The sequence below is a fragment of the Vanessa tameamea genome, chromosome 23 (genome assembly GCF_037043105.1).
Source record: "Vanessa tameamea isolate UH-Manoa-2023 chromosome 23, ilVanTame1 primary haplotype, whole genome shotgun sequence".
Classification (NCBI taxonomy): Eukaryota; Metazoa; Arthropoda; class Insecta; order Lepidoptera; family Nymphalidae; genus Vanessa; species Vanessa tameamea.
The window spans coordinates 7,938,763-7,951,475 of NC_087331.1; the positions used below are offsets into that span (position 1 = coordinate 7,938,763).

The 12,713-nt window shown below is 32.7% G+C and overlaps 1 protein-coding gene across 4 annotated transcripts; it reads right to left on the minus strand.

Annotated features, from left to right (window-relative positions):
• Nucleotides 1-981: 981 nt before the first annotated feature.
• On the minus strand, nt 982-8,773 carry LOC113397794 (PRKCA-binding protein). Of its 4 annotated transcripts, XM_026636258.2 has the most exons (13): nt 8,611-8,773; nt 8,430-8,501; nt 7,685-7,738; nt 7,545-7,601; nt 6,913-6,996; nt 5,534-5,645; nt 4,860-4,988; nt 4,330-4,562; nt 3,683-3,857; nt 3,016-3,209; nt 2,792-2,944; nt 2,127-2,229; nt 982-1,384 (listed from the first exon to the last, which is right to left on the minus strand). In XM_026636258.2, exons 1-13 carry the CDS (start codon nt 8,655-8,657, stop codon nt 1,028-1,030), a joined length of 1,770 nt encoding a protein of 589 aa, XP_026492043.2. In that variant the 5' UTR covers nt 8,658-8,773; the 3' UTR covers nt 982-1,027. The 4 variants fall into 4 exon arrangements, with proteins under 4 accessions (XP_026492043.2, XP_026492044.2, XP_064074704.1 ...); XM_026636259.2 differs by lacking the exon at nt 8,430-8,501 and having other exon boundaries at nt 983-1,384; XM_064218634.1 differs by lacking the exons at nt 6,913-6,996; nt 7,545-7,601; nt 7,685-7,738 and having other exon boundaries at nt 983-1,384.
• Nucleotides 8,774-12,713: the final 3,940 nt, after the last annotated feature.

Consider the following 12,713-nt stretch of genomic DNA (forward strand, 5'->3'; position numbering starts at 1 on the left):
AAGTTAAAACAAGAGATCGATTTGAAGAAACTCCACCAGTTGGACGTGTTACATCTACTACCGTACGCTCATAAGCATTACGTCCACGAACACTATTCAAAGAAAACCCCACTGGTCGTGGATCCTCACCAAATAGAAAGACTAAAACATTATTTCGAACCGCACCACAAGCCCGCTCCTTTGCATCATGCGTATCATCATTTTGAACATTTTGAGCATATTTAAATGTATGAGTAACTCAATTTAGTAATTAAGTATAACTCATAATTAAATTTTATGGAAAATATATTTTCAAAAGATTGAGATTAATAGTAATCGGTTTGAATGTGATTTTAATTTATAATTAATATCGTTATAATTTGTTTCGTGTTTTCAAGAATTTTTACGGCTAATCACGAGCAAAAGGACAAGCTAAGACAATCAAATTAAAACAAATTTATCTTAGCACCAGTAGGTATTATTTCTAAATTACGAAAAAAAAAGCAATTTTAAAAGTGTTGCCTCTTATAAATTATTTAAGAATTGATATTTTAATCAATTTGAATTTAGAGTTATAGAACGCCTAACATTTAACAGAATCGTTGTAACATTTTTGGGCGATAAAAACCATTTGAATAACTTAGGTAGCGAAAGTCCGACTATGATCAGCCTGACTTTCCGTTTGTGATCTTTTGTATTGTGTCGCTAAATGTTGTTAAGTAATCGGAATATAATTCATTAGTACAAAATAAATGTTATATTTTTATTGTGTGTGTAAATAAAAGTCTTTTATAAAACTGTGTATACATTTATTTTAAATATTTATTTTAAGGACTAGATATTATAACACCAAATATGTTATGCACCTAATTGACATAACATTCAATAATCATAAGTATTTAAAACGAGTAAATTTGTATAAAAAAATCCAACATAAAAAACATCTGAATTGTTAGAAAAGCTGACTTTATTTAGCTTACATTCAACGTTAAAAGGATTAATTTAATTTAACATTAAAAAAAATTATATCAATTAACTAATTCGAATTTTATTGACCAATGTTTAAGTCACTCAACAATTTATCAAAAACGTCTTCTGTTTCGGTTTTATTTTTAATAAACTCATCGAGGCCGTTTTGAAAATCGCCAAAATCATCCGCCTTAGTATCCGCCAATCCTAATTCTGTCAATAACGTTAAGTTGTCATTGTCATTTTTGACGTTGCTGTCAATGTCTAAGCTACCTGTCAAATCAGGAAGCAGTTGATCGGAAGAGTCAGTGTTGTCTTTGTCCTGATTCTGACGACGATTCGCCGCTTTATTGTCTTTCGATTCATCGTCAGATACGTCGTGATATTCTTGTATTTCTTTACCGAACTCTATTTCTTCGTCGTCATCTTGACTGTCCTATGATAAAAAGATGAATCTTTAATACGGAATTGTGCAAACTACATACGAAATCTATCTTAGCTCTATTCTTATACACTATCAAACATAGATACTTTTTATTCGTACTACAAAATAATTAAAACAAACCAGCCAATTTTGACGACCTCCGTGGTCGAGTGATGTGTACACCGGTTTTCATGGGTACGCCACTCCGAGGTCCCGGGTTCGATTCCCGGCCGAGTCGGTGTAGAAAAAGTTCATTAGTTTTCTATGTTGTCTCGGGTCTGGGTGTTTGTGGTACCGTCGTTACTTCTGATTTTCCATAACACAAGTGCTTTAGCTACTTACATTGGGATCAGAGTAATGTATGTGATGTTGTCCAATATTTATTTATTTATTATTTAATTTTATTATTTATTATTGGCCACTATTTTTCTTAGCTTTTCACATTACACCTAAACATATGAATAATTAAAGCTATCAAAATGCATGCATGTTTACAAAGTAAATATGTATAATTCTCAGAAAAAAATTATAAGTTGTAAAAGTGTATAATTTGATAATATTTATACAATTCTAAAGCTCATATTATCATTGATATTATCTTTCTTATTTTTGGTTCCTTATATCCTTATAAGATATAGAGACGAATATATTAAATATTAGTCTTTATATCTTATAAACTTACTTTCTTCTTACACCTGTTAAGAATACTATAGTCACGACCCTTTAACCTACACATAAAAGTTAGTATACATACTTGTATAATCTGTGCCGTAGATTTGTACTGGAAGGCGTTCTGTGAGAGATCGACTTCAACAGGGAACAAGGTAGAGTTCTCCTTCAAATGTTCAACCGTTTCACTGAAATATAATAAAATTTAATCATTTATTATTACTTTTTTTCTTCCTCCGAGTCTAGAAATTGGAAGTCTGTACATATACACTCTCGCGTCTCGGAGAAGCAAGAAAATCATATATATTTGTACAAAAAATTACCAGGGAAAATTTGTACAAATTCTTGCCTTAAAAGTATAATTTTACTCTACAAAATACTTAACATCTTTGTATTTGTTAATTAATATTAATTAAATGTAATGGGTCTAGAATGTTCTAATTTCTATAATGTGTTAAAAAAATGGTACAATTAAATTCAAATTAATTCCTTTAGGTCCATTCCTTGCCCATGGTACCACCACCACTGTAATCGTACATGTCCAAAACCATGCCTGTATCGCCTGAAGTTAAATATAAACTTAAGTATGATAAAATGCGTAAGATATGGTCCATTGTTAACCCAGGAGCCTGAATCTTCTGAAATCTACAGTTTTTTATCTTAACAGTTCATGCAGTCTACTAGACGTGAAGTCTTCTTTTGGTCTACTTAAGAATTATCGCAACGATTAAAGTGATAACTATAACTAACTTGAGATAAACTGACAATCCCTGAATGAATCTCCTCAACTGATAGGCTACGTCCTGAGTCTTCTTGTTGTCTAAAAGTTCCAGCTTAACCAGAACATCGGATCTCAATCTGGCAAACCTGGTCCTGGCTTCTTGACGGCAACGGAGGATTAATCTTGAATGAAAATAATGATTGAACAAATGACGCAACAAAATAACGGAGCCGGTGAATGAATGGAACATTACCTATATTCGTAATTACCGGTTTCGACTCTATACAATGGTTCCTGTAGAGCGTTGTATCCGTATTCCTCGTCGTCCATTTCCTTGACTTTCAAACAATATGATAGATATTCGAATTTCGTGTCTGCGTATTTGCGTATCGTTAACTTTGTATCGGGGATAGCTTTGTGCAAATATGTACCCATATCTGCTAGGATCTAGAAACATAATAATTGGGCGATCGTTCAGGTCTGTTTTAATCTGTACGAAATATGTAATATTATTGGTATTATTCGCAAAAAGACAAATATCGAAAATTGCGACTGAATAGCCGTATATGTATGTATATTTGGCGCTGTTTAGCGCTATCAACATTTTTGATTCATCACCTAAGGTTTTATGCTGTTGTTTCTTCGCTATTTGTAATAAAAAAAATAATGTAAATATTCGTAGCATCATTAATTACGAAAACAACCAATGCTATGGCGAATATGTGTCATATAAAAGCCGATTGTTTTTAAAAAAAATTATGATATTATAGGTAGAAAGCTATCATGATTACAAAAGAAAAGTCATGGATTATAAAAAAACGTAACGAAGATCAATCAGATCAATTGTCCAGATATTTAATACCACATGGAACTATTGTTAAACAAAATCTAATTCGAAGTAAATATTAGAAGCGACTCACTGGTTTCAAAGTCTTCAACATTTTGATTCCATCTCTCTCGAGTAATCTGTGGTAAGAACCAAATTTGGTAAAAGCTTCTGATGCTCTAGCTTGAGGTTCCCTGACACCAATAGATGCGAAGATATCGCCCAATGATTTGTAAGTTTGCAGAACATCAAAATATGATTTTAGCATTCTGGAAGATTTAAAGAAAATAAATGTTAAATCAACTATACAATTATTTTTGTCCTTATACAAGCGCATACTTACTGAATTCGAATACTAGCTCAATATGAAATATAAGAAATACACGGATACAATAAAAGCGTTTGTTGTTAAATAAGAAGAATGATAAAAAAGTGAAAAAAAAGTATTTCTTTTGTTTTCGCATTGCGATGTTTAGCTAACACCGTTCAATTTATAAGTCAAATATTTGTTGAATGATCGTTACGACGGTATACGCTTTTCTGTTTGTAAAGAACCTTATATTATTGTCTAGTCGTTCTTTAGTATGGATGAGCCCTCAATTACGATTAGTAAATTACTTTAAAACTTTATATAACTATATATTTCTTAAAAACAACATTATATTTTTTTAACAAGGTTGTAATCCTACATTTTCTGTATAAGGTTACGTTCCTCAATAATTCGTTCCAAATTCGAATTACCTTTTGGCATGTTCCACTAATCTCTTATACGTGGTTTCTGTATCTCTCATTTCATTCAGCTTCGCTACCAACGTGTCATTACAGAGTATCGCCCTAGACAGACCTAACGCATCTGCTGTTCCCGTTGACATATTCTCCACAAGTCTATGCTTCATCTTCTTCATTATGATATCTAGGGATTTACCTTGTTTTGGATCTGCGTGGAGTTTATTATAGTTTATTGTCACGGTGTCCTGGAGGATGAGAAGTTTGTTGTCAGATTCATAATAAATTGTCATAACATATTATACTTCCAAAAAATAAAGGTAAGCCATTGTAATAAGATACAAAAGGAAGATAGCATCTTTGTTAAAATTTCTTAAAGTACCAATGTTGTGAGCATCAACATATTAGGTATCACAATTATATCATATTCATTTCATTTAATATTTTACGATTGTTGACACACGAATTGTATTTTTATTTACCTTAGATTCTTACTAAATGAGAAGAGATGAGATCACCTATTTAATATTGATTTGTAATTCTACCTTAGCAGCTTGTATCATCTTGGCCACTTCGACTTTAGTCTTCCCCTTTACGCTCTGACCGTTCACACCGACAAGTTCATCCCCACTCTGAAGCGTACCATCCTTAGCTGCAGGTGTGTTATCAAATATCTGAAAAATTTAATATATCATTCATCTATCGTTAATTATACCCATTTTAAAATACGACGCAAAATAAAAGACCACAATTAAGTTTGATGGAAATTTAACACACTTAAACGACGCACCGGCAAATGGGCCACCTGATGTGAAGTAGTCACCACCGCCCATAGACATTAGCGCTCTTTAAAATATTAACCATCACTTACTTCGCCAATGCGCCACCAAACATGGTAACTAAGATGTTATGTCCCTTGTGCCTGTAGTTACACTGGCTTACACACCCTTCAAACCGGAACACAACAATACCAAGTAATGCTGCTTGGCGGCAGAATATCTGATGAGTGGGTGGTACCTACCCAGACGGGTTTGCACAAAGCTCTACCATCAAGCAAAAGGCTTTGCCTATCTATATAGTGAATAGAGAGAGTGCTTGTGTTTGCGTAAATCACACTATCAACCGTATTCAGTCATTCTTGATCGCCGAGACCGAAATCGGTCACAAGGACTGTATTACGTATTTCTATGTCGACTCCAAATTGATAACCGATATTTACCTGTACAATATATAAGCAAGGGCATAAAGGTGTTCCACCCCCTATACTGATACCAATGAGATTTTTCTCGTCTTTATTTAAAACCACACTTCCGGACGTCACAGTCATTCCCCTGAAACGTTACGAATCATTTGTTTTATAAAAAGTTAATGAAAATTAAATTAATATTGTACAGAAATTAATAATATTACATTATTTAAACTTGCCTCTTCGATTGATACCAATATATAATACTTTATTATGTTCTTTAAATATAAATAAGTTTATAGAAATGATTTATAATATTAAGACACCTTTGATAATGTATAAAAGCTAAAGTTTTCGTAGTGGTCGTAATTCACACAAACAATATTGTAATTTTAGAACTTCCACGAATATGTATTACGAACATTTTTTCTTTCTGAGTAATATCATCAATAGCTACCCAATAAAAATATCATATTTTATAAGCAAAAGGTACTGAACTGTTTAGTCTTTATTATTAATATGCTTACTCGTTTTCCTAAAATGATGAAGACATCAAACAGAATCTACAGAACATTAGCGATTTTACAATACTAGAGGTAAATCAAACTAATAGATTAGAGAACATGTTGTGCTAGCATTAGACAATACATTACCAAAAATATTGCAATCGGAGATCTATCCTGAGACTTATAGTATTGAGAGGATGAAAGGGGAGCATTGTCGATTAGAATAAAAAAAAAACCACAAGCTTATTAAATGTTTATTTGTATAAACACAATAATATATTATCTTATATTTCACAAGCTATGAAAAACACGAAGCTGCTACAAACTACAGTCGAACTTAATGTTTACGACTTAGATTTATTCGATCAACTCCTAAATTGGAAGCCATTCGAACCCGTCCATTTCTTACTTCGCTGTATTTAAATTATTTTATATGACAATAATAATGAATAATCGATAGGAAATAAAATAAAATAGCGAACTATTTATACGTTAAACCTCTTTGCTATCAACTTTTTTTTTAACGAACGATCATAAAGAATGATACCTTTTTTAAAATTGTTTAGGGGATCATTAGTTAGGGAATGCTTTCCTTCTCCTTTCAAATGTAAAATCAATGAAAACAGAAGTAAAGAAATCAGTTTTTTAAACCGCTAAACAACTTTTATAATTAAGGACGACAAAAAAGAAGGCCGAATGGTTTCGTTGCTAATATTCATAACAATCTCGGAACTAATGATGGTTAACCTCCATCCGTTGTACCATTCCGAAGTCGGAGCGGGTCGGAAGCGTTGAAATTAAATCACACTGCAATTCTATTATATAAAGTAGCTCTATATTATTAACACTCAAATGATTAGCTTAACTCGTAGCTCGATATCACACGTAGAATCTTCTAGGACTTACATGAGGTTTTGATGTTGTATCATGAATCTCTCTTGACGCAAGTCGTTGAAAATGCAATCAGGACTATCTTGAGTATGTGTTTGTCTAAAAATTAATAAGAGATTTTTTATTAATATAGCTAAAACTTGATCCATTGACGTTACAACATACTTGCACTTGTTTAATGAGATGTTTGCGGTCTCGTCTGTGTAGACTGTTGTTAATAATGGTACTCATTTCCTATATATCAGGTTTTTTTGATAACAAGTTTTATTATTACATCTCCGGCTTTCGTCACAGTAGATATGTATACTAAATATTGTGCCAATTTTAAAGTCTAATCTCAAACTTTTAAACAGGAATATTTCAGCGTGAGTTCTAACGTGATGGTCTCACACAGACAATTTATAGTTTCATTTACTTTTGCTGAACTGTCAAAATGTCTAACTGATCTTAACTTCTATTTAAGACTTATCAGAAAGTAAATTGGCGATTAAAGGTCGGGTTTTAAATACGATTGTGATTTCATCCAATAAAATAAATAAAGTCAAACAAGCTTGGCAAAATGTCTTTAGTACTAAGTTCCAGAGGAAATCTGATATAGGGTAAAAGGGTTACAAATTATTTATGAAATAAATAAAAACGTTACTTACTCGTCAGAATTTCCATCGCTTCCTGTTCTTTTCGTTTCTTCCATTGTTAATAATAGACTACACGAATTAAGAAGAAAAACTATTAAAAATAAATCATTAGGTACGTATTATCAATTCATTATTAACATTTTCAAGCTTACCTTTCGTCAACCGATAGCGAAAGAGTCGTTTTAAAGTTTCCATGTTTAGTTTTACTGAACAGAAATAAAAATAGATAAATTAACATGTTATCCACATCTAATAAGATCACCATCGTCTTGTATTTCCTTGTTTTGTTTTTAGACGTGATTATACCCTACGTTTTGCTCAGCTCCGTCTTAATAAACATAAAAAGTACTCGTTTTAAAAAAAGACCAACTAGGGCGCCTCACCTATGGTCCAAAACTGACCATCACCGGCGAGGCGCCCTAACGCGCGGTTACCGGGGTTTTCGCAGCGTTTTCGCATTTCGCAGCACTGGGTTAAGGTGGGCCTAGTTTTGCTACGTTATAACGAAATCCTGGGGGACCTGTAGATCTGTATCACAGGTTCGCACTTTAGGGTAAACTGTTCCTTAGTTTAAGTTGTTAAACTTATATTGTTACAAGAAATAAATAAATATTTATTATTTAGAATATTAAGTTTTATCGGATTTTATTTTAACGAAACTCTATAAATATAGAAAAAAAAAATTCTATTTAAGATTACGGCTAGTTTCTACTTTAAAACTAAGTACATCAAAATAAATTAATTATTATTTATGTATTTTTAAATAGTCCACAAGAGCTAACTTCAGTGTAATGCACGTTTTAATTATTCTCATAATCTAATTTCAATCAATACAAAAATGTAACCAAGTTTGTAAATTACGAATACTATTTGAACAAAAATATTGGGAATAATTACATTCTGTCCTCAAACATATTGTTGGTGTAGTATTTAAGATCCTTTAAATATTGTATCCGACGACAAACGCTCCTGCCACACAAAATACACAACAAAACTAAACAATTGTAACATACGGGAAACACTGATAAGGTTTTGCGATAACAATTATGTTTTTAAGTAATTTTAAACTCTGACATACATTTTGTCCTCTTCGAAGAAGAAATCGTCGTCGTACTCCTGCATCATTTTCCTAATTTAAAACTAATATTCTTCTAAAAACACAAAACAGACTTGGTTGTTGAAATTATTGATTTTTTCGTATTTACGCGACTGGCTGTCGGTAAAACAGGTCCGATCTGACAGAAGGAAAGATGTCCTGCTTTCCCTTTCTGATTGGTCGTTGCCGTCTCATACATTTGTCTGACAATGCATTTTAAATAGTTTAGATGTTGTTTTGAAACAGTTTTTTAATTTATACGAATTTTGTAATGCAACGCGGTTACTTAAAATGACGTGTAAATTAAATTGCACAGATATAAAATTCATTTAAAAAGTAAAATAATATAAAGAACGTGAGCTGATTTTGATTTGATCACAGTGTGTTGCCCTCATATTATAAGAAAACAAAAAGCAGACGGAGCGCACGGATCATTATATCGAAGGAACAAAAGCAAATTCAAAATTAAAAGCCAACGCAAATTCCTAATAGTCTATGGTAATTAACAATTTGTTGATGCGTCAATAATTAATAACTAAAGTGACAGCAAATTTATCGTATCAACAAAAAGGCGCGTCATTTCGCTCTACCGGGAATTTGCCTCCACTTTTGACTTTGTATTCGCTATTGTTGCTTCACAATAATGTCAGTCACGTGCTCTCCATCTGTTCTATTGTATTCTAGTCCCAGGGGTGTTGATAATCTGTACCGAGGATGTTACGGATATGTATTTTCCAATCTATGTACTGATTCGTTTATATGAATAATATTTTACCGGTTTCAAATACGAATACAAAATTATTTCTGACTATCCGACTGTTTCGGATAGTTTCAGGATATAAGATAATTTAGAAATTGTTAAAAGAAAAATTACAAAAAATCAATTTGACTTTATTTATACGCTATTATTTAGTATTAGGTATAATCAGAGAAAATAAAAACAAAGAGATTTAAAATAAAATGACACACTCTCTTTAACTAAAAATATTTCTTCGGTTAAGGTTACGGAGCTCCATAACAATCCTGATAAATCATCTATATAAATGATTTTATACCATTGGAACCGATTTTACTGTCAAAGGATCTCGTAATTAATTTGACATGACTTAAATACTTGCTATCGTGTTTAACTCCTAACATAAGAAAGTGACAGCAATATGTTTAGTCAGATAATTTATTATGTTCTATCCTATATTTATCACTGGTTGAAATTCATTAGTGTCCAGCGAGAAGTCATAATTAATTTTATCGTATATAACATAAACCATAAACAGCCTGTAAATTTCCCACTGCTGGGCTAAGGCCTCCTCACCCTTTTTTGAGAATGTATGGAGCATATTCCACCACGCTGCTTCAATGCGGGTTGGTGGAATACACATGTGGCAGAATTTCGTTGAAATTAGACACATGCAGGTTTCCTCACGATGTTTTCCTTCACCGCCGAGCACGAGATGAATTATAAACACAAATTAAGCACATGAAAATTCAGTGGTGCCTGCCTGGGTTTGAACCCGAAATCATCGGTTAAGATGCACGCGTTCTAACCACTGGGCCATCTCGGCTCTTATCTTTTTTATCGTAAAGAATAATAAAATTTTGTTTAAAAAAATGTAGTTACGATCTATTAATCTATCTTTGTTAGATTGGTAAGTATTATATCATATTCCTCTTGTTTAAGTTTAAAAATGTTTTCTCATATTATATACTCGTAGCTTAGATTATCTACGTCGATTAGTAAGCGGCGGTCACATTAAAACAAAAAGAAACGAAGTAAAGTCGTTAAATATTGTATTGAAGCAAACATTTAATTTTCCTTTCTCTCATAAAGTCTGTATTAAGGATTGTGTCAGAACTTATACTGGGAAAAAGGAGAATGTTGTGGTACATTAAGTTTTTTATTTATTTTACCAGGATGTTAGGAATATTAAAAAGTAGTAAAAATATCTTTGTTAGTATACAAAATATTTGATAGTACGCTATATTTGAACTAACTTTTACCCCACAGTTAAGTAGTAATATAGACATCATACATATCTGACGTAACTTAAATACAATAGGGCAACGCTTAATTGGAATAAAAGTAATTCCTTATAATGGGGGTTTGATAATATTCTATTTAAAAAGAAAGCTGAAAAGTGCCGCTACTGGCAAGTACCCCTCTCCTGTTAAGACGGTTTGTATTGTACACTGTGACACAGTCTCATCCAGAACATCGTTTGAGATAAATTAAAAACTAATTTATAGACATGAAAAAAGAATGTCTATCCGGATTTTACTGGATTTTCCTATCGAATGGCTTAACATAATTTAAGTTGCAAGTTTTACTTTATGTGAATTTTACGTGTTAATCACAATGTGAAACATCCATATATTATTACAAATATATTAATCATGATCATTAATTATTGTATGATTGGATAGGTTTTATCTAGCGCATCCCTCGGTTCTCTGTTTCTCTAATCTAGACCATAACTGGCTTCCAACGTTTTAATAACCCGGGGCCTACTCTCCGTATGCTGAACGCGGTCTCCGTTAAACTACTCATTCGCTCCAATGTCCATTGGTCCTTTGACATACTCGACCAATTGCCAGTTCAGTGTACTAATATAGCAAACTATGATACTAACTTAAAATAATAGAAAATACGTCTTATTTTAAAAAAAAATATATTATGCAATATGTTTTTGCGAGGTTTTGTAAAGCGTTTTGAACTCAGGTTCATTAGTTAAAATATTCCTTAAAAAAATTACAATATTCAAATGTATTGTTACGTAACTTGTGTTCGTAATTCATCTCGTGCGGTGAAGAAAAACTTCTTGAGGAAACCTGCATGCGTCTTATTTCAATGATATTCTGCCACATTTGTGTATATTCACTCACTCGCATTGGAGCATCGTGATGGAATATGCTCCAAAGGGAGAAGCCTTAGCCCATCAGATGTTTTACTTTTAAACAAACAATGCCAGTTAAAAGCCTTGCCTATGTATTACGGATCTTTTGGATAAAAGCAGCTATGGTCTCATATAGAGTTAGGTGACTCAATCTCGGTGTCATGTTCAATTCTGTTTTTGGATATATGTTTTGGAGTGCATCATATGCTATATCAAAAAAAGTCTTTTAGAAAATATATGAATATTTAACATTAATTAACTCTAAAGTAAAAGACGCAAATTTTTACACCGTAATTACACGCCAACCGCGGATGCAAGAAGCTGTGCCCACCTGACCTGCAAAACGCTCTAAACCTAAAGCAACAACATGTTAACGTACCAGTATTAGGCAAAGTTTGAGAGGGTTTAGAGTTTATTCGACCACCCTATTCCAATTCGGATTGGTGGATACACATATATCAGAATTTCAACCAAGATATTCAGTTTTATTTACGATGTTTACCTTCACAACCGAAGACTAGATCAATTATCAACATCAGAGTTGATTGCCCGTTTTTGGACTCGAAATCTTCGCCCAAGTTTCAAATGTTCTAGACTTCATCATATTTGATTAAAATAATTCGTATGTATGAGTTTATGCATTATTGTTTCTTATACAGGTGATTTTTCTTTCAATTAAATACTAAAATTTTTAGGTTTCTTGGGTATAAACATACCCTACATATTTATACCCAAGCCAAGATCGCCCAGTGGTTAGAACGCGTGCATCTTAACCGATGATTGCGGGTTCAAACCCAGGCAAGCACCACTGAGTTTTTATGTGCTTAATTTGTGTTTATAATTCATCTCGTGCTCGGCGGTGAAGGAAAACACCGTGAGGAAACTTGCATGTGGCTAATTTCAACTAAATTCTGCCACATGTGTATTCCACCAAATCGCATTGGAGCAGCGTGGTGGAATATGCTCCATACCTTCTCCCCAAAAGGGAGAGGAGGCCTTAGCCCAGCAGTGGAAAATTTACAGGCTGTTAATGTTACACGTTTGAAAATCTACGAATAATTCGATAACGAAATGTCGAAAGTATTACGTGACATTGCTACAATAATTGTGATTTTTGAATAACAGAAGATAATGAACTTAACATTCGATTCAATCCCGTCAAACGATAATTCAAAAGTTAGTTTACGAGCTCGA